The 26,374-nt window shown below is 40.1% G+C and overlaps 2 protein-coding genes across 4 annotated transcripts; both read right to left on the bottom strand.

Moving 5' to 3' along the window:
- Nucleotides 1-4,013: 4,013 nt before the first annotated feature.
- LOC143884002 (cysteine-rich receptor-like protein kinase 25) lies at nucleotides 4,014-9,289 on the bottom strand. Of its 2 annotated transcripts, XM_077387348.1 has the most exons (7): nucleotides 8,018-9,289; nucleotides 6,474-6,593; nucleotides 6,207-6,322; nucleotides 5,850-6,060; nucleotides 4,932-5,169; nucleotides 4,609-4,759; nucleotides 4,014-4,507 (listed from the first exon to the last, which is right to left on the bottom strand). In XM_077387348.1, exons 1-7 carry the CDS (start codon nucleotides 8,859-8,861, stop codon nucleotides 4,172-4,174), a joined length of 2,016 nt encoding a protein of 671 aa, XP_077243463.1. In that variant the 5' UTR covers nucleotides 8,862-9,289; the 3' UTR covers nucleotides 4,014-4,171. The 2 variants fall into 2 exon arrangements, with proteins under 2 accessions (XP_077243463.1, XP_077243464.1); XM_077387349.1 differs by lacking the exon at nucleotides 6,474-6,593.
- Nucleotides 9,290-16,806: 7,517 nt separating this feature from the next.
- Nucleotides 16,807-25,046, bottom strand: LOC143884001 (cysteine-rich receptor-like protein kinase 15). 2 transcript variants are annotated; one of them, XM_077387347.1, is made up of 7 exons: nucleotides 24,103-25,046; nucleotides 22,700-22,774; nucleotides 21,064-21,179; nucleotides 20,518-20,728; nucleotides 18,003-18,240; nucleotides 17,494-17,644; nucleotides 16,807-17,243 (listed from the first exon to the last, which is right to left on the bottom strand). In XM_077387347.1, the coding sequence occupies exons 1-7, from the start codon at nucleotides 24,962-24,964 to the stop codon at nucleotides 16,926-16,928; spliced, it is 1,971 nt and encodes a 656-aa protein (XP_077243462.1). In that variant the 5' UTR covers nucleotides 24,965-25,046; the 3' UTR covers nucleotides 16,807-16,925. The 2 variants fall into 2 exon arrangements, with proteins under 2 accessions (XP_077243462.1, XP_077243461.1); XM_077387346.1 differs by having other exon boundaries at nucleotides 22,700-22,825.
- Between the last annotated feature and the right edge of the window lie 1,328 nt (nucleotides 25,047-26,374).

Consider the following 26,374-nt stretch of genomic DNA (forward strand, 5'->3'; position numbering starts at 1 on the left):
TCCAACGGTGCAGATCAAATCTGGAAAAATTAAAGGCTCCAATCGCTCCTCGCGACGTTGCGTACGTGCGAAGTGCAAAGTGCGCCTAAAAAAGCGCCAATAAAGCGCCACTATGCGCCTATAGCCCATTGCCCACGCGCGCGCGCGTGTGCGAACGGTGCGTTGCACCGTCCCGCGGGTCCAACCATGGGTTCAACCCAATGTGCAATCAACAAGAGTTAGAAAAGGTAGTGCTTTATAAGCCCTTCTCTTTCTTTTCTCTCATCCGGTACGGGACTATCTTTTCAACTGCACTTCTACATCCTTTTGTAAAAGCAAATATTTCCAAGAAAATATTTTCTTTTTCCCAAACGCTTTTGATAAAACATTTTCCAAAACACTAAAACATGTAATATACATGATTTTGAAAATGCAAAATCACTAACAATCCCCCATCATTTTCAAAATCAAAGAAAATTTTCTCATCAGGCTTGGAAATCTTATGCATAGATGAAGGTATCTCTCGATTTGAACCTTCACTTAGTGAGGACATATCAAAGTTAACCAGAATTGCATAGTAGATGTATCTTTGAACTACCTATTCTATTTGGTTAACCGGATACGTCTCACACACAAGATTTCACCTCTTTGGGCAATTTCTAAAACCGACACATGTACTGGCCTTGTGTCTATATCTTGGTTTCATGAGCGCTCTAGAGACTAGCCAGGTCTCATAGGAAGCGGCACCACTTCCACACTCACATAGGTAGGCTTATCAAGAGTGCCCCTGTAACTAAAACACTCCAACACTATGTTATAAGCCTATTAAGAGTTTAAATACTCAGCCTTCTCCTTTTAAACATTACAGGTACCAAGCACTTTACCTTGGGATGGCAAATAATACAGATTATAGTGCTTGCAATCACTCCATATGATGTACTTGGACTCATTGAACTCAAGACTTGATGTTTATTCAAGTGTTGAGTTGATGTTCCATCATTGGTGACTATTGGTTAATGGCTTTAACCCCATCCCTAATGATGTTTTACACACCAGATCTCTTGCAAGAGCTTTAGTGAATGGATCAGCCAAGTTTTGGCTCGATCTCACAAAATCAATAGTTACTACTCCATTAGTAAGTAACTCTCTTATAGTACTATGTCTAAGTCTAATATGTCTGGACTTACCATTATAAACATGATTATATGCCCTTGATAGTGTGGCCTGACTATCACAATGAACATAAATCGATGGCATTGGTTTAGACCATAACGGAATTTCCAATAACAAATTCCGAAGCCATTCCGCCTCTTTACAGCATGCTGCCAGAGCTATAAACTCTGCTTCCATAGTTGAAGTTGTTATGCATGTCTGTTTCTTAGAGGCCCAGGAGACTGCTCCCCCACCAAGGGTGAAAATCCACCCACTGGTTGAAAAATGGTCTATACGCTCAGTTATCCAACTAGCATCAGAGTATCCTTCTATTACAGTTGGATACCCACTATAACATAAACCGTAGTCTATAGTTTTCTTTAAATATTTTAAAACTCTATAGACTGCATTCCAATGAGAAAAACTAGGATTACTGGTAAACCTATTAAGTTTACCTACAGCAAATGCTATGTCTGGCCTAGTACAAGTCATAGCATACATAAGACTACCAATTACACTAGCATACCCTAGTTGAGAAATAGTCCTACCAGTATTAAGATACAACTTTATATTTGGGTCAAAAGGTGTTGAAATGGGTGAACATTCAAAATGGTTAAACTTTTTGAGAACTTTCTCAATATAATGTGATTGTGTTAGAATAAGACCATTATCCTGTCTTATGATTCTAATACCCAAAATCACATCAGCTTCACCCATTGCAAAGTGCGCCTAAAAAAGCGCCACTATGCGCCCTATAGCCCATTGCCCACGCCGCGCGCGGGTGCGAACGGTGCGCGTGTGCGAACGGTGCGTTGCACCGTCCCGCGGGTCCAACCCAATGTGCAATCAACAAGAGTTAGAAAAGGTAGTGCTTTATAAGCCATTCTTTTTCTTTTCTCTCATCCGATACGGGACTATCTTTTCAACTACACTTCTACATCCTTTTGTAAAAGCAAATATTTCCAAGAAAACATTTTCTTTTTCCCAAACGCTTTTGATAAAACATTTTTCAAAACACTAAAACATGTAATATACATGATTTTGAAAATGCAAAATCACTAACAATATTTGCACTCCCTGTTTTATAATTGCAGTAACAGACCTTGACTTTTATTTATATATTTAAAGGCTACTGATATTTGCGCTACCCTGTTTTTATAATTGCAGTAACTGACCTTGTCTTTTACTATTTAACCAGCCATCCATGGTTATCACAATTTCTAAAAATGCTCTTGAAAGCCAATTAAGAAAGAAAAGATAAGGGGAGTTAGTGCAATTATCAAAACAGTCATGCCAATATCAGTATGCTTCTTAGAATATAGGGTTTGTATATAATTTTTCGTCTTCTTTCCCAATTTAAGAGATTTTTATGTTCTTTTTTTTTTTAAAAAAAAATATTTGTCTTCTCATCCAACTTTTAGTGGTCTTTTAAGTTTTTTTTTTAACCCAGAATTTATCTTGGAACCGAGCGACATCACATGAAATTTTATTGATAGAAATAAAGATAAACAAGAGGACATGCCGCCTTGCCTCTAAAATCCATACAGAATGCTAAAGAAATCACACCACAATATTAAATATCTAACTCGAACATTAGGACTATCGAGCTGATCACATCTAACAGCCTCCCTCGTGTCTCATGGGTGATCCAACCAGTTCCAAAAAGTTTCATTGAGTCTAGTAGAACAAGCATGATTAGCCAACGAACCTGCAGCACAAATTACCTTCTCTATACTTGTGAGATATGAAGCAGTTCATATTAGAAATGAGAGACAATATATCTTTTACAAATATTTTCTTATAGTTTGTCTTATTCCTAATTTTATAGCAGTGTTCAACTGTTTTTTTATTTTTCTATTTTTTCTTCTTCTTCACCCTAAAAATGGACAATAATAAGAATAAGGGCCAGTTTGGATACCTCCCATTTTGTATTTGGATTTGGAATTGAGTTTTGAATACAAAATGAATAGATCCGGTAGCTCGTGTAGGGGGAGACAGAGAGGGAAGGGGGTACTTCCTAGTGGAGGGGAGAGGTTGAGGAGCAAAGAGGGTGAAGGAAACTCCCAGATCTGTGGATTTCCAATTTCTTATTTCCACAGCAAACTCAGAAATCTGATTTTTTTCACTGTCAGCTGCTGAATTAGAAATCCAAGAATTTGATCCGATCCAAATTACAGTGTAAAAAGGGCTGCAAATGTGAGAAATCCAAATCAAAATCTTCTCGGCATCCAAATGGGCCCTAAAGGTATTTTAGCCTTTTAAGCCTCAATACTTGCTGACTTGATACTTCTGCCAAAATTGCCTGGTAACTTGGATAGTTTGCCCAGAAGTTGGAGACCTCGATTCAGAAACTATTGTTAAGGGACCTTCCCTGCCTTTTGCTCTTTCCACATGGAAGTTGATATTTACAACTAAGACATACCGAGATTTCTTGGAGGAGAACATGGGGCTCAATTCAACTTGTTGATGTTTTCACTAAATTTTTAGGTAAAGTGGCCTTTCAGAGTATTGTTTGCAAGTTGGGCACATTAAATCTACACGCCTCAACTTGAGGGGGGATAGATGATGCTTATTAGATTGACTTTATCTCCCCATTTACTCCTCCAATCAAGGAATGTGATTGGAGGATATAGGATTGTTCTCCTTATATATATTCTCATTCAATATCAATACAAATACACTTTACCAAAACATTATATTCACATAATGAGAGGAGAGAAACAAGAGAAAGAGGGAGAATGAGAGTGTCAACATGGGAGTTGAATGAAGAGAGTGAACAAGGGAGTGTTATTTTTATTTTCCATTTCTCTTCCCCTGACACGATTCCAACGAAAGCTACCAACAGCGAGTTCAAAAATTTTGAAAGAAACAAAGAAGTGCAATTAACAAAATAAGGGAGTGTGGACATCACTATTATACATTCAAATCTCTATTCATAGTCAAATGAAGTCGAATACAACTACCCCTTTTACTTTAATCATAATAGTTCAGCAACTCACAGCATATACTTGGTTTCATTCAAGTACACTCTCTAATGACACTACCGAGGCTCTAATTCAGTGATTGACATTTCATTTGTAGACAAAGGTGTTTGCCTACCTAGAGATTGCTCAGAATTGTTTCCTTGTGAATCGTTCAAGCACGAAGCCATTCTACTATGCATAAAAAATGCAGGGGGTGCTGGTGCTGAGAGTGTAACAGAGAAACTATCAAGCATTAGAACGATTGATGACATGGCTGGTCTATCTGCTGTATCTTCTTGAACACATAACAACCCAATGTGGATGCATCTCATTGCTTCGCTTGCCGGACAAAATTCCCTCACCGATGAATCGATCATCTGCAAAATTGTTCCACCATTCCAGTGTCTCCATGCCTGTAGAAATTCATAAAATTGAACATCTGAATTTAGATTCTGTTCTTGAAAGGGTGCAACTTGGGTCGATTTTTGAGAAAAAGATAAAAACTCATACTTACATAGCTTGGGAGGTCCTCGCCACGATCTGATTCATAGAAATTACTATTCTTCTGACCACTGACAATCTCTAGAAGTAAAACCCCAAAGCTGAACACATCTGATTTAACTGAAAATAGTCCACGCATTGCATACTCTGGGGCCATGTATCCACTGCAAGTTGTCATCAATAGCAGTTCCTTTTTAATTATGCTGATATTTTTTTAACTATATTTATAATAAATAATTAGATTCCATTGATAAATTTCGAGGAGCTTGGATTTCCAGAACATTAAATAAGTTCCGTAGACAAAGGAAACAAGAGAGGCAAGGTCTAAAGGCTTACTATGTCCCAGCGATTTTGTTGGTATTTCCTTCACTTTGGTCTATGCCAAAAATCCTTGCCATGCCGAAATCCGAAATTTTGGGATGCATCTCCGTGTCAAGCAAAACATTGCTAGCTTTGAGATCCCGATGAATAATCTTTAGTCGAGAATCTTCGTGAAGATAAAGAAGGCCTCGAGCAATCCCTTGTATGATTTTGTATCGCTTTTGCCAATCCAGTTGTGCTCTTTTAGTTGGATCTGTACACACATCCAATCATGGGTCAAGTTGGGATGCAAATGAATTTAGCAAGCAATTCATCACACATGCATACACATCAGTTAACATATATCTGGTTACCACTAGATAATTCTGCCAAATGAAGAATTATATCTTCAAAGGGCCATTGAAAGATTTTCCATTTAAAAAAAAGGGTCATTGAAAGATTTTAGAACACTCAGGTTTACTAGTTAAACAATGTGAAAGATATACAACACAAGAAAAAAAAAAGTCCGAAAAAGGTTTGAAAAATCATGGGCTGCATTTTTGTCGACTATCGTTTCTCTTCTGTAATTAAGTAATCCAAAAGATCTATACGAACAGGAGAAATATAGAAACAAGAAAATTCTATGCATACCGACGAGATAAGGGAGATGTTACATGCGAGGGGGAAGGAAAACAAGGCAAAGATACATTCCTTAAACACACGCACGCACACATGCGCACACCCGCGCGCGCGCACACAGACAGAGAGAGAGAGAGAGAGAGAGAGAGAGAGAGAGAGAGAGAGATGATAATCATGCAATTATTTAGAGAACTGAGATGATAATCATGCAATTATTTAGAGAACTGAGATGATAATCATGCAATTATTTAGAGAACTGAGATGATAATCATGCAATTATTTAGAGAACTGCTATGTTTGTTAAGGGGGACGAACCAAATAGAAAATTGTCCAGGCTTTTGTTGGGAACATATTCATAGACTAATAGCTTTTCCTCTCCTTCCGCGCAGCAGCCCAAGAACCTAACAAGATTCCTGTGCTGAAGCTTAGCAATTAATGCTACCTCATTCATGAACTCTTCAATACCTTGTCCTGAGTTCCTAGAGAGCCTCTTCACGGCTACTTCTTGTCCATCTGACATCCTACCCTGCATATATATAGAAAAGAAGCCAAGAAATTTCTTTACTTCATTTCAAACTACTGAAAAGTATCACTAAGAAGTCCACAATTTGAATGGAAGTATCTATAGCCAATTTAAATTATAGTTCTGTCAGTATGATAACATGTTAATACCTTAAAAACAGCACCAAAACCACCTTGTCCAATCTTATTTTCTTCAGAGAAGTTGTCAGTGGCAGCTCTAATTGTAGCCAATGAAAATTGCAAGGACTCAATAGTGCTATTCCCAACTACACAGAGTAAAAAATAACAGAAAATGGATTCAAGAGAATCTGTTAGAAAAAGGGAAATACTCATTTCTCTAATCACGCAAAACAATGTAATGAATAACTCTCTTAAAAGCTAAGAGCTTGTTTTCAAGGATCAAGCCGTGGTTATTACCAACAGTTGTATTTTCCTTCTTCCTTATTACACATATGCAGATGGCAGCGAGGAGCACGGCCACAACAACTAGTGGAACAGCAATAGCAATAATGGTCCCAGATGTACTTCGCTTGCTTCCTGAATTAACACTATATACTTAGCTAGCTTTCAATCATTCAAGACGGACTAAAAAAATGAACAAAGATCACCACAATTTGCTTAACTCTACGAAAAGAAATGGTTACTGTTGAAGAAGTTACTGCAGGTCTGGATGAAGAAATGTTTGGAAAGAACAAGTTTTGTGTAGCATTGTTATGACCCAAAGGCCTCCATATTTGGTTGATCTAAACGATCTATTTAATAGGCCTTGTTATGGATTTACAATAGCGTAAAAAATAAAGTCAATCAAATAACTATTGGCATTTGCTAGGCAATTTCTCAGCTGACTTTCGCACAAGAGAAGAGCCACCTTTGATGAACTAAATTAAAAGAACAAAATCTGTTTAAAAGTGAGCTTGTGTGACTCTTCTCTTGTGCAAAAGTCAGCCGCAAAATGGCTTTTCGTAAAATTGCTTAGCAAATCCCATAATTATTAGGTCAAATAGCTTGTATTTCTTATTGTTCATTAGGGATGGCTAAAAACTATCTAGGGCAAATGGTTCACATTCACCAAAGTAAGCATACACATTATTGGCGTGATTGGCCATAGGAGATCCAAAGCATGGCCTATCAGATAGAATCAGTTATACAACGGCCGGATGCTCTCTGCCCTGACAATACAGATTTGGAGGAGAGTCCGTACGGCGAAAGTTGGTATTGCTCTAGGACTTGTCTGCCGCCGGACTCTGCTCTAACACCTTATTTGTGGCGTAGAGAGCTTCTGCTGGTGTTTGTTGCATCCAATCGAAGGGAAAATTTTGGTAGAACTCACCCTTCTATATTTACCTGGTAAAACTCACCCTTAAAAGTAGTCAATAGCGAGGAGACAAACAATTAAAATGTTTGATCTACCTAGGATTTACCTAGTAGAATAGTGATAAGTAGTGTTTGGTTGCCAACCTTGTAAGAGTAATGGGAGGGGGTGTCATTACCAATATATAGAAAGAGAAGAGGGCGAGGGAAGAGAGAAAAAGAGAGAAAAGGCAAAAAAGCAAAATTCTACTTGAGGAATTTTTCCTTTTTTGTAGAGGATGGCATGGAAGGTATAAGTAGGGAACATGGGTACCACATCACTAGAGAAGCATTAATTAGCTTTGAATCTTGTCTAGTAAACTCTAGGGATTGTGGTGCTAAATTGGCTGCCAATTAACCCCATAAAAGTTGCGTGAAAAACATTTTTTGCGCTTTTCCTTATTTGGGATATCCTTGAGAATGCCAAGCATGTGGCAACCAAAGCGAGGGTGCTCAAGCCCTTTTAAGCCCATTGACATAAAAATGAATGTAAAATTTGTTTTTTTGTTGTAAAAATGAGCATAAAACAAATTTTACGTCCATTTTTATGTTGGAAGAAACAGAAAAGTATAAACTGAGTTGGGCAGAGGAAGAGGAGCTTAAAATCTTACCCCGGGTAGTTGTCTTGTTTGATTGAGGAATAAGAGGAGCAGGAGGAGGATGACGAGCCAGTATCAGAGGAGGAGCTGGTGCTGGTGCTGGTGTTAGCCGTGAGGCCTCAACGAAAGGGTAGATCTCGTACCTGAAATTACAACTGGGCCCAAGAACTCTCCCCCCTTCCTTCCCATCGCAGCACCTTGAAATTTGAGAGACCGCACTTTGTAAACATCCACTGCACTCACTTCCAGTTAAATCTTGTGCGCACTGCACAAGCCCATATATGCTTTTAAAGTTCGAAATGTTAACTTGCCGAGTCGCAAAATTACGGGGTGAAGTAGCTGATGCGGCTAGAGGAATTAGTCTCTCCATCAGATTCCCCACCTGCGCATTAAACTGAGTTGGGTTTGTGACGTTCTGTGTATTCCACATATAAACCTCATTGGAATTATCCGTTGGGGATATCCGTAAGTTGGAGTACTGTAAAAGACAGTAGTCGTAGAATATAATTGCAGATTTTGTGAACGGGCATACTTGTAAAATATCTTGACTCGCTGTGTCAACACAACTCCGGCACTCGGCCGTGGTAACATCGCCCCTGCAGAGGACTCGAGCAGAGACGGTGTTCGGACTTTGCCCGATGGTGGCGTTGTAGAATCTGATGCGGGTTGCGTTGGAGGAGAGAGTAGGGAGGAGGCGGTTGAGGTTAGTCTCGTACGGGCTATTAGAGGTATAATTACCTGTTTTTAAGCAAAAATTGTACAGAGGTTGGGCAGTAGTGTGGGTTCCAAGCATAAAGAGAAGAGAAGGAAAAAGGAGCAATTGAAACATCTTTGAAGGTAGAAACCACAAAATCATCTGCTGGGCTTCAAGAAACTCTGGGGGACTTTTGGGAGAGAGATGAACTATGGTGGAGAAGCAGCTTTTTAGTTGTCAGGTCAATGGACATTTATGAGCTTGACTCTGTAGTGGGCCCATGGGAACACAGGTTAGCGTCATTACACTAGTCTGCATGTGAGACGAAACAGATGAGAATCTTATTTGGTTGATTATAAAAACCTTTCCTTGGTAGAAGACGGATATGATACTATGAGAACCTCATTCTGTGAGAAGGGTATGAGAAGCACGAATTGAGCTGACCCAGATGATCTCAGCATGATCGAGATTTTCAGGTCATGTCATCTCCACCCTACATCATACGAACTGAAGGGTGTGGATCATGTTAGTGTCATATGGGTCGGGCTCGGATTCAGGCTTCTCATGTTCTCGTAGTATCGTTAACGGGAGAAAAATATGAAGAGTAAGTATACCCTTCTCTTTTTACGTGTCCTATGGGATTTATAGTCAAGCCTGCGTAGAAAAAACTAATGATGGATTGGAGAGGAAAAGGAAGTTAGGAAGAGGTCATGGAAATGTAGTAAAGACTAAAGCTGTCTATTCTTTCGTGAAAGTGAAATACGGCTAGGACACGCTTGGCTACCATGAATTTTTGTTGGTTGGTAATAAACCCCCGTCTCCAATTCAAGATGAGGATGAAGTGGCTAAAAATTCAGGAAACAAAAATCAGTAAACTAGTGTTTATAAGTGACTAGAAGTGGCTAAAAATCAGGAAACAAAAAACACAACTCAAAATACAATTTACTTTTTCCAGATTTTTAGCTACTTCACAGGCTAACCTCCATTGTGCCTTCTCAAATCTCTCCTTCCCGCACTGCCCTACCCCTCTGTCACCGCTTGGAGACATTGATTTATCTCGAATAAAAAAAAATCTTGGCCGGCAGATGTGGCCTAAGCTTTGATGATATTTGAGAAAATAATTCCTAGGATTGATGTAGATGGCCTGCTACAATCTACATTTTATATGAACCAGCATTGCCTAGGTATGTACATCGTATCAGTCCATTGGCCATGTTATAATATTGCATCAATTAGTTGATCTTTAGGGCACGTTTGCCTAGGAATTTACAGTTGGGGGGGGGGGGGGGGGGGGGGCAGATTGACTTACACTTGTCTTCATCGGTCATTGGGGGGGGGGGGGGCATGGCCACTAAACTAGCTTGGCATGCATGCATAGCCATGCACGATATAAAAGAATTTAGCAAGTCATGGGGGGGCCATGGCCCCCCTCAAGCTCTATGTGCCTCCGCCCCTGGCTACCATGATTTTTTTTTAATAAACTACCGTCTTCAAGTAGCGAGAGGGGGTACGGCAGGCGATCAAGTGGCTAAAAATCAGGAAACAAAAATGAGGAAACTAGTGTCTCCGCGTTGGTAATAAAATCTTTTCTTTGAGAGAAAAAAAAGGGATGAGATACTGTGAGATGCTCATTCTGTAAGATACTTATGAGACGCACGAATTGCGCCCACTCAGATGATCTCAGCATGATCGGAACCCTATATCTGAGAACCAACTTGAAAATGACTCAAGATTTTCAGGTCATATTCATCTACACCCCTAGATCATACGTACTAATTAAAAGGGTGCATATCATGTCGCGTCTCATGCTTAGGGCTCTCATAGCATCGTTAGCGAGAGAAAAATCTGAAGAGTAAATATAACAGCCACTATATACGTGGCCAAGGCACAGCCATGCGGTGTGGGATTTATAGTCAAGCCTCCCTGGAGGAAAAGTAAGATGGATTGGAGACAAAAATGGAAGAGGTCATGGAGATGTAATAAACGCGATAGTGACCGGACTATAGTTGTCTATTCTTTCGTGAAAGAGAAAACAGAAAGATGGGACGATATATATATATATATTTTGAAATGGTAGAATGATTTCCTTAGATGAGGGAGCGGGCCGAGGAGGACAAGTCAACCCACTCCAATGTCATACGACTAACCTCACCTCTAGCCAAAGAATCCGCCTCCCCATTGGCAGATCTCCGCACAAGATTGAAAACAATAGCAGAGCTCGAAATTAGATCATCTATTTCATCAAAGATAGACGAAAATCTCCAAGGAGGCAACACCGCCCCCTTCAACCATCGAATTACATTGAGTGAATCGCCCTCCACAATAATGTGATCCATGCTCTCTCTATCAAGTCTTTTAATACCATGATATACCGCCTTTACCTCAGCCTCCGAGGCATCACATACCCCAAGAGGGCCAGAATAAGCTCACACAACTTCGCTGCAATCATCACGACATAACCCACCTACCCCAGCTGGGCCCGGGTTCCCAAAACTCGACCCATCGAAGTTAATTTTGAACATCCCAATAGGAGGAGCGTCCCACTGCTGAGCAATCCGAGACCTAGCCTCCCTACTAAAGCAAACTTCTCTCCACCCCTCCCATAAGTCAAAGGCCGAAACGAATCGGAATGCCGAAAGACATCTTGCCCATGATATAGAGAGGGCGATAATTTTCATATATAGCCAGTACGGAGATTTAGCAACCCCCTCAAAAACTCTAGAATTTCTCTCTTTCCAAATTTACCCACCATGTTGCAAGCAAACAAATTTTCCACAACAATTTTTCTTTCTTTCTCCACGGCACAAACTCCCACTAATGCATCAAATCCGGAATAGATAAAGGAAAAATCCAAGATATGCCAAACCTCAGAAGTATATAGCTCCATATCTGACGAGAAAAGGAACACTGCATGAAGAAATGACCCACAGATTCACCATCATCCAAGCATAGGGGGCAATGGTCCACAAGCAACATAACTTACTTCCTAAGGAAGTTAATCGTATGAATCCGATCGCAACAAACCGCCCATCCAAAGATACAAACTCTAGATGGACAATGAAATTTCCATACCTTGGCTGAGATAGAGGATACATCGCAAGGCATCAAGAATAAATAAAAAGATGGGATGATATTTGAGGGAGTAATTCCTGCTCCAATCTCCATTTTATATTTGAACCAAGGATGCCTAGGTGTGTAGGCCATATTAGTCCATTGGCCAGATTATAAAATTGCATCATTCATTTTATCTTTTTTTGGTTAATAAATTGCCTCTAAACAAATGATTAAAGAAATGATGATCAATTGTCATATTCAATGAAATTCCACTACTCTAATGCGTATTAGAAATGCCCAAAATACTTCAGGATAATCTAGACAGTATAACTCACCAGCGGATGATCTTTATTGCCAAATCAATTGCCTCTAAACACAAGATTAAAGAAAGGATTATCAGTGTCATATTCAATTGGAAATTCCACAACTCTATTACTTATTAGAATTGCCCAAAAGGCTTCAGGATAATCTAGACTATCTAACCTACCAGGAGATCATCTTTATTTTTTAATCAATTGCCTCTAAACAAATGATTAAAGAAAGGATGATCCATGGTCATATTCAATTGGAAATTCTACTGCTTTAATTCTTAGAATTTCCTAAAAGACTGCAGGATAATCTAGAGAATGTACTACCAGTCTCTGCAGATTGTTAAAACAATTCAATTTGAGGAATTGTGGTATAGAGGCACTTTCCAAGAACGAGGGCCTATTGTAGTGGCCGAAACGCCCGATTCACCTTACACTTTCTCTTCTTCTCTGTTTCCTTCTTTTTCTTTTGGTTACACTGCTCTCTGCTCTCCATGGGCAATGCTAGGTTCTGTTCAGAGGCAATTCTAAAATGGTTTTTTACTAGTTAAATCAACACGAATGGGCAATGCTAGGTTCTGTTCGGAGGCACTTCAGTAGTTCAAAACCCCACAAATCACATCAAGAAGCTAAAAAAAAAACCCCACAAATCACACAAAGAGATGGAGAGAGAGACCTTTAAATATCCTTATTAAAGTAAAACCACACAAACCTTACACAAGCTTCACCTTGCTGACTGTAATGTTTTCACATATCCTTTCTCTCAACTGTCTCACACACAAACGTTGAATCTCTTCTCTCTGCATATATATCGTTTCGGCACTCATGCCCCTTTTATAAATAAAATACTAAGAAACCATCTAGGACTCTAACTCCTTAACAAATTAACCAATCATATTAAAGTCCTATTCTAAAGCAACCATATAGCAGACTCCTATTTCAACCGGACTCCACCACAAAACAACTCCTATTCTAACTACAAAACAGCCACACATCTCTCCTAATCTAACTAGGATTCGACTCTGTTCTATCTCAAACAACAAAATAAGTCCTAAAGCTAGTGTACCTCCTAACCAAACTAGGATTCCTAGTTTAAATAGGATATGTATATCCGTGTGGGCCGCACCGCACCATGCCGGCCCGTCCCCTCCGGCAAACATGTAGAGAGTCGGTGATGACTCTCAACACTCCCCTTCAACGCTGACTCTCTACAGGTCACGCCAAGTTCCTTTGCAAACTACTTCAAAGGCATCGGTTCTGAAATACCGACTTCACCCTCTGATGTTTCTACATATGCCGCGTCTGCAAACTTTGGATTTGGCTTCCGTCTCCGCGAGGATCTTCTAGGCTTGATCACTTCAATGTTCCTCCACTTGAAATGGTCTCATCTCTTCATTTGGTTTTGTCTCATGAACACCAGTTTTTCATACTGGACTCCGTTGCTTTGGACTTTTAGGGCTCTCTTTTCTACTCACCACCTCCTCCTCAGGTTTCATCAATTCGACACCATCTCCTCCTAGAAAATCCATGTTTAACTTCTCTTGCAGACTAGTCTCTAACTCTGGACTATCTGGAAGAATAACTCGATCAGAAAACCACCATGATGAAGCTTCGTCAAACACCACGTTTCTTGAAACGTACACACGTCCAGTTTCTGGTTCACACATCTCCAGCAATTTCTTTCAGGGTTGTACCTGGTAAAGACACACCGAAGTGCCTTTTTGTCAAACTTGTTGCGCAGATAGTCAGGTACAAACACATAACAAATTGAACCAAAAACTCTGAAATAACTTACAGTGGGTTTGATACCATACAACTTCTCATATGATGAGATAAACCCAAGCTTCGGCTCTCGAAGACAATTCGTCACATAAGCGGCAGTTTTCATACACTCGGCCCAAAACCGAGACGGTACATTCTTCGCATTCATCATACTCCGTGAAACTTCTGCCAAATGTCGATTCTTTCTCTCGGCCACCCCATTCTGCTAACGTGTTTCAGGACACGTGAGCTGCCTACAAATCCCGTGCTTACATAAGTAAGTTGAGAATTTGTTCGATGTGTACTCGCCACCGTTATCGGTTCTCAAGCACTTGATCTTGCAACCAAGATTAGTCTCCACCTGTTCTTGGAACTCTTTGAACTTTTAAAAAACTTCTGATTTTTCTTTGAGAAAATAAACCCATACAAAACCTGAGAAATCATCAATGAATGTAAGCAAATAATTCATACCTCCAATTGATAGTGTTCTCACTTTCCCAAAAACGTCTGAGTACACTAGCTTGAGCGGCTTCTTCACTTGAAACATTGAATTAGTATATGGAATTTGATGCGCCTTTCCATATAGACACCCGGCACACACCGTGTCATGTCGAATCTCTAGATCATAAAATCCCTTCACAAATTGCTTTTTCATCATCACCTTCAGCTTTGAGTACCCAACATGCGCCAATCTCGCATGCCATAAATCTGCAGTCTCGTTCTTTCGGGTTCTGTGTACATACGTTTCGTGAGCCGACATCACATAGACTAAGTCTACTCTTTCTCCCTCCATAAGAGTACCCAAAATACGTAATTCCTTGAAGATCTTCACATCATCTGAGCCAAAGAGAATATAATTCCTGCTCTCGTAAACTGAGATACAAACATTAAGTTCACCTTCATGTCTGGACCATGGTAAACATCCTTCAATAAATCGAGCTCTCCACTAGATCGGGAAACATTAAGTATGTGGGTAATAGGCAATTTCGCATCATTCGTTGTTACCACCATTCGACTACCTTTGTATTCGGTCTTTGTCACAAACTTCTGCTCATCACCGGTCATATGAGTCGAACATCCCGAATCAACTATCCAATCTCTAGAATAGTTTATTCGGTTACCTTTGTTTGTGTCCGCCGAACTAGCGACATCCACGACCTCTATAGTCGTAAGAGCAACTTCACACTTATCGGTTTGCTCTTCGGCGATGGAGAGAAGAGAACACCACTCCTCGTTGCTATCAACCTCTTGGGAGTCTTCAGATGTTTGCAGAATTACCTTCCTCATTCTTCTTTGGTGCACGACAATCTCTGGCAAAGTGGCCCTTATTTCGTGGTTATTTCTCATAACCACGACGTCTTGAGGCTTCCCCTAGGTCAGAACTTTCTCCTCTTTGATCTGATCTGGCCTTTGGCTTGCCTTTCTGATTCTTGAAATTTTGGAATTTTCTTCATTACCCAGTGAAGAGAACCTCCTTGTTCTCCTTTATCGTAGTTTTAGCCATCTGATGCTAGACTCTCTTGATTTGCCAAGAGACTCTCCAATTCCACTAGCGTTGATTGAGTTGGCCATCCTTGGATTGCTGTGATAAAACCACTATACTAGGATTTTAATCCCCGAATAATAATCCTCCGCATCCGTGTCTCCGAAATTCTGGACTCTTCGTCGAGTTGCGATATTTCATAACAAATCTTTTTCACCTTCATGAAATACTTGGGAATCGTCATATTCCCTTGAGATACGGAGCTTATCTCATCCTCAAGCATCTGGAGTCTAGCGTCGTTTGTCTTTGAAAGGTTTCGACACCTCCACTAGGAGAAGTGGTTTCTGCACTGTTTACTATCTCCCATAAATCTTGCCCTTGGAGATACAACTCTATGCAAGATTTCCAATATGAATAATTTGAATTATTCAACTTCTCAATTCCGTTGACGGAATTCGTAAAATCCATCTCTTTGATCAAAGCTTCTGACGAGTGACAAACTTGAAGTTGGATCCCAGATCTACAACTTCTACTTCTGATCCCTGAGCGCAAACGTATGGGATCTCGTCCCTAGAGGCTTGATCTTCTTCCTTTGGCTTTCGTTCACTAGTCCCATGCTAGTGGCTTCTTTGACGATCTTTCACCGTCCCTAACAGATGAAACGAACACCCGTACACCGATGCCAGACCGGTGGCTCGGATACCACTTGTAGAAAATCGAGAGATCAAAGCACTAGATGCTTTGATACCACTTGTAGAAAACAAGGATCAAAGACACAAAGCTTTGATACCTTGTTTAATAAAGAGATCACTGCAAGAAGCTAAAATAAAACACCCACAAATCACAGAGAGCGAGAGAGAGAGAGAGAGAGGGGGGGGGGGGGGGACCTTTAAATATTCTTATTAAAGTAAAACCACACAAACCGTACACAAGCTTCACCTTGCTCACTGTAATGTTTTCACGTATCTTTTCTCTCAACTGTCTCACACACAAACGTTGAATCTCTTCTCTCTGCATATATATCGTTTCGGCACTCATGCCTCTTTTATAAATAAAATACTAAGAGACCATCTAGGACTCTAACTCCTAATCAAATTAACCAATCATATAAAAGTCCTATTCTAAAGCAACCATATAGCAGACTCCTATTTCAACCGGACTCCACCACAAAACAACTCCTGTTCTAACAACAAAACAGCCACACATCTCTCCTAATCTAACTAGGATTCGACTCTATTCTATCTCAAACCACAAAATAAGTCCTAAAGCTAGTGTACCTCCTAAGCAAACTAGGATTCCTAGTTTAACTAGGATATGTATATCCGTGTGGGCCGCACGGCGCCATGCCCGCTCGTCCTCTCCGGCAACATGAGAGAGTCGGTGATGACTCTCAACAGACAATATCCTTTTGGCTACTAATATTTGCACTCGAACTCACCTTGTCCTTTCTGTTTTAATTGACTGGGGAGAACTTATTTTGGAATTGTAATAGCTTTTGACAGGTACTTAAATAATAAAGGACAAGGTTAGTTTGTCCTATCATTAAAACATGGTAGTGCAGATCTCAGTTGCCTTCTTTTTTTATACATAAATATGGTAGTCCTTTATGTTCCAATGACGCTACCGAGGCTCTAATTCAGAGACTGACACTTCATTTGTACACAAGGGTGTTCGAGAATCATCAGTTGCCCGTGAATCACTCGAGTACAAATCCATTCTACTAGGCACAAAAAATGCAGGTGGTGATGGTGCTGGGAGTCTTACTCTGCTGTTCAGCATCAAAACTACTTTTGAGATGGCTGGTCTATCAGTTACATCTTCTTGAACACATAATAACCCAATGTGGATGCATCTCGTCACTTCACTTTCCGGACAGCATTCCCTCAATGAAGAATCTACTAGCTCCAAAATTGTTCCTCCTTTCCAGAGTCTCCATGCCTGTGGAAATTCATAGACATGCATCAACTTATGAACATAGATAATGTTCTCCAAAACTTTGGATGAAGGGAAAATGTTCTAATGTTTAGAACAGAATTCGCCACATTACTGTCTGTTAACTTACCAATTTCTCCAAAAGCTTACTGTCTGTTAACTTAACAACTTCTCTAAAAGGTTACGCTGTTGGAGAAAGGCGTTATTTATATACTTTAACACTGTCTAACAAGAAAAGATTAAAAATCCTACTTACATAGCTTGGTAGGTTCTCCACATGATCTGATTCATAGAAATTACTGTTCCTCTGACCGCTGACAATCTCAAGAAGTAAAATACCAAAGCTAAACACATCTGATTTAACAGAAAATTGTCCGAACATTGCATACTCTGGGGACATGTATCCACTGCAAGTTGTCATCAATAAAAGATCTTTTTCAATTATGTTGATTTTTAATTTTACCATATTTGTATAAATAATTAGATTTCATTATTGTGAAATTTGTTGAAATGAAACCAACTAGATGGAGGAGATTCAAGAGAAGAAACGTGTTTCCTTGAAGCCAAAGGCACTAAGAATAAATATCAAGTTGTTGTATTACTCAAATGACTTCAAATTTAACTAAAATAACTTACTGTAGGACAAATCATTTGGATTCTTAAATGGTTCGCATAGAGTTCCAACAAAATTTTGAGGAGCTTTGGATCTCCTGCAATAAGTTCAGTTGATGAAGGAAATAAGAGAGGCAAGGACTGAAAGCTTACTACGTCCCAGCGATTTTTTTCGTGTTTCCATGAGTTTGGTCTATTCCAAAAATCTTTGCCATGCCAAAATCCGAGATTTTGGCATGCATCTCCCCATCGAGCAAAACATTGCTAGCTTTGAGATCTCGATGAATAATCCTTAGTCGGGAATCTTCATGAAGATAAAGAAGGCCCCGAGCAATCCTTTCTATGATTTTGTATCTCTTTTGCCAATCCAGTTGTGCCCTTTTAGTTGGATCTGTACACACATCCAAATAATGGTCAATTTGGAATGCAAATGAATTTAGCAAGTAATTCTTCTAACATGCATACAAATCAGTAACATGTATTTGGTTACCACTGTTCCATGGTTCTGAAAAATGAACTATTTCTTCAAAGGGTCATTGCATTATTTTTAGAACTAAGGTTTTCTAGTTAAGCAATGTTAAAGAAGTAGAACTCCTAAAAAAATAGACATAACATCTGAAAAGGGCCAGGTTGAAAGATCATGGGTTTCATTTTTTTCTCTTGTGAATAAAACCATAGTTGCCAGGATGGGAAGTGAGTGCGAGAAGCGAAAATTTCAAAAGATAATTGAGTGAAAATGGGTGGGACACATCATTAGAAGTTAACATGAAATATGTGATAAGCCTCATTGGAAGCCAATGAGAAGTGCACAGAAAGAGCACGTTTGTAGTAGGTTAGGGATGAAAAGCTAATATTGGTACAAATTACAAGTAGAAAAGAAGACTTTGTGTCTAATTAGAATAATAAGTTTTAGGAATGTACGACTTTTGTCTAATTAGAATCATAAGTTTTCGGAACGTACAATTTATCATGTTTTATTCATGTTTATTTAATGTTTAACCTTTTGGAAAAAGATCCACATAATTTTTATTTGAAACTTAAAATGAGTTTTCAAGTTTTAAATACATTTTTTTTTCAAATATGATCCTTCGACATTATCAAAAGGAGAAAATATTCACCTAACAAAACGTGTACGAAAAGTTTGAAAAATGTTATGGGGTCCAGCCCATGAAGGCCCCACACCCACATCAGATATCCTATTGAAATAGGAGGGAAAGTGGGAGAGACAGAGCCGTGTGTGTGTGTGCGCGTGACGTTTTTCTCAAAACGTTAAAAGAGAGAAAACGTAAATAGAAAGAAGAAAAGAGAGAGAGAGAGAGAAGAAGAAGCAAAAGAAAGAAACTAGGGTTTCTTTGTGTGCTCTTTTTTGGGGCTTTTGTGTGGGATCTGATGTGGATCCTACTCTTGACCCCACATCCGACATGGCTGTACAGGCAGAGGAGAAGATTATGCAAAGATTAGATCATCCAAAAATTCTAAGGCGATCGGAAAGGTTGAAGGACAAGGCAGCCAAGAGAGGAAACAGAGTGGTAAGTCTGTAGAGAAGGGATGCTTGTTTTTGTACATTTGTACATAGCTTGTAGGTGTTGGCATGTGATGTAATTGTTTGAAACATTGAGTGGCATTTGTAGTGAGGCTAGGGATGTAATTTGATTGCATTTGAGGGGTCTTTGTAGTGAGACCACAAGCTGACAAGTGGCAGCCATCTAGCAAGCTTGATGGGCCTCAATACCCCAGCCCTCACCTATAAATAGGGGGGGAGGAGGAGAAGATGGGACGAATTTTCCTTGGCATTGTTTGCAATTTTTCTCTTGCTGGTAATTTCAGTTCAGAAAGTGATTTGGGATTCTTTAATAGTGAGACGGAGTTATGGATTTTGAAGGAGGAGCTCCTGTAGCAGAAGGCTCTCTTCTTTCTCATCTTCTTCCCTGTTAGTTCAGGTGAGGACCTCATGTACCTCTTGTTACAGACCTGTTATAAAATCCTTCTTCTTCCTATAGTCTTTTTCCTTCCTTTTACAGTCCAATGAGTTTTTTTTTTCTCTTTTCTTCTACATAAGTCATAGATCCAAGAGTTAATTTGAATCTTTTCCTTTGCTTATACCAAATCTGACCTAGATCTGTCGTTAGCTTTAGATTCATTTGAGTTTCTTTTGAATCAAGAATTAGAAGAGGGTTAATCCATGTTATTTGAGTTAGATCTTGCATCTAGCAAGAACTCTAACCAGATCTACATCAGGATCAAAGCCTAGGGTTTGGAGCGTTCTTCTTGGAGATTTTCACAGCGATGTTGAGTCTCTTGTTGTACGGAGACTTCACAAGGATTTGGGTTTCTTCAACGTTAAGATCGAAATGGATATTTGTAGTGAAAAAAGGGACTTGTCTTTCCCAAAGTCGGAAGTTTCTTGTGACTATGGAAAACACTACTATATCAATCTTTGTAAACATGATTTCCAAACACGGTTTCTCTTCGGTCTCTAATGCAGAGCATATACAAACAAGAAATTATGGCATACCTAAGCGGAAAAATAGATATTTTTTATATGAGAACTAAAAGGAAAATATGGCGAAGAGACTTTCCTTATACCACAAGAGGGACAGATATTATTCATCAAATGATAATCATTCCAATATATAGAGAACTGCTATATATGAAAGTAGGGACAAACCAAATAGAAAATAATCCAGGCTTTTGTTGGGGACGTATTCATAGACCAATATCTTTTCCTCTGCTTCCACGCAATAACCCAAGAGTCTAACAAGATTCCTATGTTGAAGCTTAGCAACTAATGCTACCTCATTCTTGAACTCTTCGACACCTTGCCTTGAGTTTCTAGAGAGCCTTTTCACGGCTATTTCATGTCCGTCCGATAGCCTTCCCTGCAAATATATAGAAAAGGAACCAAGAAATTTCCCTACATAATTCATTCCAAATTATTGAAACAGTATCGCAAAAAAATATAGTAATACATTAATTGGGGATTTCCTAGCGTCCATCGCAGAAGGCATTTCACGGATGGGCTGTTGCATCTGACAGCAGCCACATAGGCTCACTTTTCAGCAGATTTTGTCTTCATTCACCAGGTGGCTGCTGTCAGATGCAATAGACCATCTGCGAAATGCCTTCTACGATGGACGCTAGCAAATCCCTTTTAATTGAAGTATCTTTGCTCTATTCAATTTTTAGTTTTGTCAGTATGGCAAGATGTAAATACCTTAAAAACGGCACCAAATCCACCTTGTCCAAGCTTATTTGCTTCTGCGAAGTTCTCAGTGGCAGCTCTAATTGTAGGCAATGAAAATTGCAAGAACTCAATAGTTTCTTTTCCATCTTCACAGAGTAACAAATAACAAAAAATGGATTCAACTGATTTTTTTTAACAGAAAAGAATTACATCAAGCAAAAAGGAAGCCTGAGAGCGCTCCGCCAACTGAGAAGATTGGGAACAAAGGCACAAAAGGAGAAAAAACAAAGAACAAAAGAATAAAAGAAAAAAAAAGAAAGAATACAAGACCAAGGGAGAAGGAAATCAAAGATTTTTAAAGCCTCTAGAAGCTCCCCGCCTAGCTAGCTTACCGGCCTCACTATTTGCCAATCTTCTTTCGTGATGAAAAGAGACAGAGGATCCACCCACATGATCCAAAATCTCTTCAATCGAATGGGCTAACCTCGAAGGATGGGAGAGACACCCCTTCACCTAATTTATCACATTCAGGGAGTCTCCCTCCATTTTAACCTGATTCAGAACACCGGGCTCAATCATCCTAGTGCATTAATGAACCGCTCTAATCTCTGTCTTAGTGGAATATGAAACCCCAATGGGGCCTGAGAAAGCTCATATTGTTTCACCACTGTGATCTCTAAGTAGCCCGCCTACACCCGCCGACCCGGGGTCTCTTGGCTAAATCCATCAAGGTTTAATTTAAAGTGTCCACAAGTTGGAGGCTCCCATGCCTTTGCAATAACCAGCCTATGCTGCCGAGCTCACTCACGAGGGTCGTTCCCAATAGTGCCCTCAGGGCTGGACTCAATTAGACCACCACCTTTAAATTTTCAAAAAAAAAAACCAGCCTATGCTCACTGCTGGGGCATACCTCGGACCAACCTCGCCATAAATCATTTGCCAAAATAAATTGGAAGCTTGGAAAGGCCCTAACCCAAGAGATGTACTCAAAATAATTTGTTAGGAAGGAGGATAAGCGGGAGGTGTATTCAACAGAATTTGTTAGTAAAGGTGTTATGTGTATTTTCTTATGATGTATGTGGGGTTAGTTAGTGCATAATAGTGGGTGTGTGTTTTAGTGTAATGACTGTTAGTTATGGCTAATCTGTCTAGGGTAGTGGGAGTTAGTTATGGCTAATGTGTCTAGGGTAGTGGGAGTTAGTTATTTATGATGTTTGTTGTTAGTGGGTAAGTGTGCTTGTGATGTGGCACTCCCTCTTGCTTGTATTTATATAGTAGCAATTCAATGAAATGAAAAAGAAGAAGAATTCTACAGCAGCAAAGGAAACTTTGTTTTGGAGAGTCATGGCTCCTCTCGAATTGAGCCGTTAGGAGGTCCGGTTGCCTCAAATCAACCTCTCCTCCTTTATGTCTTTTTTATTTTGTTTATTTGCGTTACGGCTATTTAGGCACGTAACAAAAGGACAAGTACCCATTTTTATAATTACGCAACAAATGTAATGAATTACTCTCTTAAAAGTTATGAACTTGTTTTCATGGATAATTGAAGGCCCAAAGGACTAGCTGTTTGATCTTCTCGAGTTCGTAGCAACATGAATAATTCCATTAAATTTGGAAGAATGCAGTTTTTCTCTAATATAGTAATGATGAAGTCATGGTTATTTACCAGCTGTTGTTGTCTTTGCCTTCTTCCTTAGTACCCAAATGCAGATGATGGCAGGGAGGAGCACCACCACAGCAACTAGTGGAACAACAATAGCAATAATGGTCTCAGATGAATTTCGGTTGCTTCCTAAACAAACAATATTTTCCATTTAGATATAAAACTGATTTTGCAGTGGAGCAATATATCAAGGGCTCAAAATAGGAATAACAAAGATCATAACAATTTGCTTACTTTAATTATCAAAAGACATGGTTAATGTTAAAGAAGTTATAGAAGCCATCTATGAAGGAGTGCAATCTAGATGAAACGTGTCTAATGCGCCCCTTTTCATCACATGGGACACCCAACTGCAGAGTACGTGGCAATCAAATCCGTTGAATCCTTCTGACATTAAGTGCATTACCCCCTCTGCAGTCATTGATACACTGCCCCCCCCCCCCCCCCCCTTTTTAACGTGATCTGGGGTAAAAAAAAGCGTTAAAGTTGCCCACTGTTCACGTTGTAAGGGGGTGAATGTGTACTGCAGGGGGCGGAAAATATCGACGCCCCTTTTAATAAGACAAAATATACTAAGAAATTAAGTCTGTGTGGTTGTTCTCTGGTGCAAAAGTCAGCAGTGAAATGGCTTTGTGCAAAATTGTCTTCCAAATCCCTGTAAAATAATTTGTATTTTTGGTTCATGAACTTGGATGGATAAAAACAATCTATATCCATAGGTTCACGATTTTAGATTTTGACAACCGATTGTGAGTCCAAAACCGATTATTATACTGAAAATTAAACATGATTTTGAATTCAATAATGGGTTTTGGGCCAATAATCAGTTGTCAAAAGCCAAAACGAGCAGGGAAAATACAAATTATTGGCTGTTAGGATTGCATTAGGGAAGTGATATATCCACCTCTTTTGATTGCTTGGGACACCCAGCAGCAGTGTATGTGGCAATCAACCCCATTGAATCTTTCTGACATGAAGTACATCAGCCCCTATGCGGTCATTGATATTCTGCTGCTGGGTGTCCCAAGTAATCAAAAGGGGCCGATATATCACTTCCCTTGCATTATTGGCTGTATTTTTGGGCCATAGGAGATCAATCGAGGCCTATAAGATGGACAGCTAAGATCAGTGAAACACCACAATTTTGGCAGTGTTTTTGGCATCCGATTTCCTGGTAACTGTTTTGGTATTGGCATTTTGTCTGAAAATTTGATCCTTGGAAAAGGCAATTCGCGCCATTATCCCCTTCGACGTTTTTACCTAGACGGTATCCCGTTTTGGAATTGTTTTCCATAAAAAGTGTATAACAAAGTGAGAGTGCCCTAATCAAATGAAATGAGTACAGATATGATTTCCTCAAAAGAAGTAATTCCAAGTCTGCGGTGAAGAGGACATAAAAATCTTACCCAAGGCAGTTGTGTTGGATGACGGAGGAGGAGGAGGAGGAGGAGGAGGAGGAGGAGCCACTGGTTGAAGAGGAGTCGGTGGTTGAAGAGGAGCCTGTTTTGGTGTTACATGTGAGGCCTCAAAGAAAGAGTAAGTCGAGTACCTCAAATTACAACTGGGCCAAACAACTATCCCACCTTGCTTCCCACCGCAGCACGTTGGTATTTCAGAGACAGCACCTTTTAAGCATCCACTGCACTCATTTCCAGTTAAATCTGGGTCGCACTGCACAAGCCCGTATACTGTTTGAAGGCTTGAGGAGTTAAGCTGTCCAAACGCAAAATTACGGGGTGCAGAAGCTACCAGTGCTCGAGAAATTAGTTTACCCATCAAGTTCCCCAACGTCTCATTAAACCGAGTTGGGTTTGAGACGTTCTGGTTACTCCACATATGAAAGCGTGGGGAATTATCAGTGGGGGATATCCGTAGGTTGGAGTAGCGTAAATGACAGTTGTGGTAGAATATAATTGAAGATTTCATGTATGGGCATACTTGAATAATATCTTGACTCGCTGTGTCGACACAACTCCCGCACTCGACGGGGGTAACATCGCCTCTGCAGCGAGCTCGAGCGTTGACTGTGTTAGGACTTTGCCCAATGGTGGCGTTGTAGAACCCGGTGCGGGTTGCGTTAGACGAGAGAGTAGTGAGGAGGAGGTTGAGGTTAATCTGGTATCTGCTATTAGAGGTGTAATTACCTGTATTTAAGCAAAAATAGTCCAGGAGTTGTGCGGTAGTGTGGGTTCGGAGCATGAAGAGGAGAGAAGAAAGTAAGAGCAATTGAAACATCTTTGAAGGTAGAAAACTGAACATTCTGAACATCCTCCTTTTGGGGCTTTAAGAAACTCTCAAGAGAAGAAGGGTACGGGGCTTTTGGGAGAAAAGATGAACTTTTGTCCCAAGCAAGTTTTAGTCGTCAGGTCAATGGACTTTTCTGAGCTTGACTCTGTAGTGGGGCCCTTGGTACTAACGTCATGTGACACAGAGATGAGGCAAGGAAGAATAAATATCGACCGCGTTGGTTATAAAATGGGAGAGAAACAGGATTGAGATATTACCAGTTGATCTCGGCATGATCGGCACCCTACATCTGGGAGCCTAATTAACCTGAAAATCAGTCTAGATTTTGAGATAATGTTCATCTCAATCCTTGATCATACCGATTAAGGGTGCAGATCATGTTAGTGTCATATGGGTCGGGCTAGGATCAGAGATTCTCAGGTTGAGGCTTCTCATAGTATCGCTAACGACACTATATGACAGTCTATTTACGCTGTGGGGTTTTTAGTCAAGCCGCCCTGGATGAAGAGTAAAGATGGATTGGAGAGGATAATAGAAGAGGTAATGGAAATGTAGTAAAGACTAAAGTTGTCTTTTCATTCGTGAAAGAGAACAACGGTAAGATCAGATGAGGAGAGTAATTCCTAGGACTGATGCAGATGGTCTTCTCCAATCTCCATTTTATATCCCAACCAAGTTGCTTAGGTGTGTAGGCCGAAGACGAGTCCGTTAGCCAGAGTATAAAATCGTAGCGAGGAGCGATTGGAGCCTTTAATTTTTCCAGATCTGATCTGGACCGTTGGATCTAGACGATTGTGGATCGGTCTAGTGGGTGGGCCGAATAGTTCAAAGGCCCATCAAGCCCAAGCCCAGTGTCGAATAGTTCGATTGGGTTGGGCTTTGATTCGAGCACAACGGTCGGCCCAGCGGGCCCAGTGCTCCAACGGTCAGTGGGTGCGATCCATTGGGTTGTGTCCCTTCCCAACGGTCAAGGATCTAAGGGGTGCGATCTGTACCATAGATGGATCATCTAACGGTTAGATGGGAGGACGGGAATTTAAATATCCCAACAGACTCTCTAGGATTGATCTGGTTCGTTGAATCGCGTATGGGCGCGATCTAACGGCCAGAATTCAAATCGATCTGGAAAGACTCTATACAGGGGTGCTTTTCACACTGAAAAGACACCAGAGGCTCTATAAAAGTTGCAGAACCCAACCATTTCAAAGTACAATCGAATTTACCCATTTCTGGATAAATTCTTAAGACTTCTAGTGATTATACTCTCTTTTTTGCTCCCACCAAAATTCGTTTTACTAAACTATTTTCTTATTGTTTATCTAATTACTGTTATACTGCAGTAACAGAAATTAGACTGATTCTCTCAGGCTTGTAAGATTCTAAGGGCATTTCGGATTTGACTCCGCTTGTGCATAGCGTCGTCAAATTAGT

Source organism: Tasmannia lanceolata, unplaced genomic scaffold, assembly GCF_043159265.1.
Source record: "Tasmannia lanceolata isolate RefF3 unplaced genomic scaffold, GAP_Taslan_0.1 ptg000008l, whole genome shotgun sequence".
Classification (NCBI taxonomy): Eukaryota; Viridiplantae; Streptophyta; class Magnoliopsida; order Canellales; family Winteraceae; genus Tasmannia; species Tasmannia lanceolata.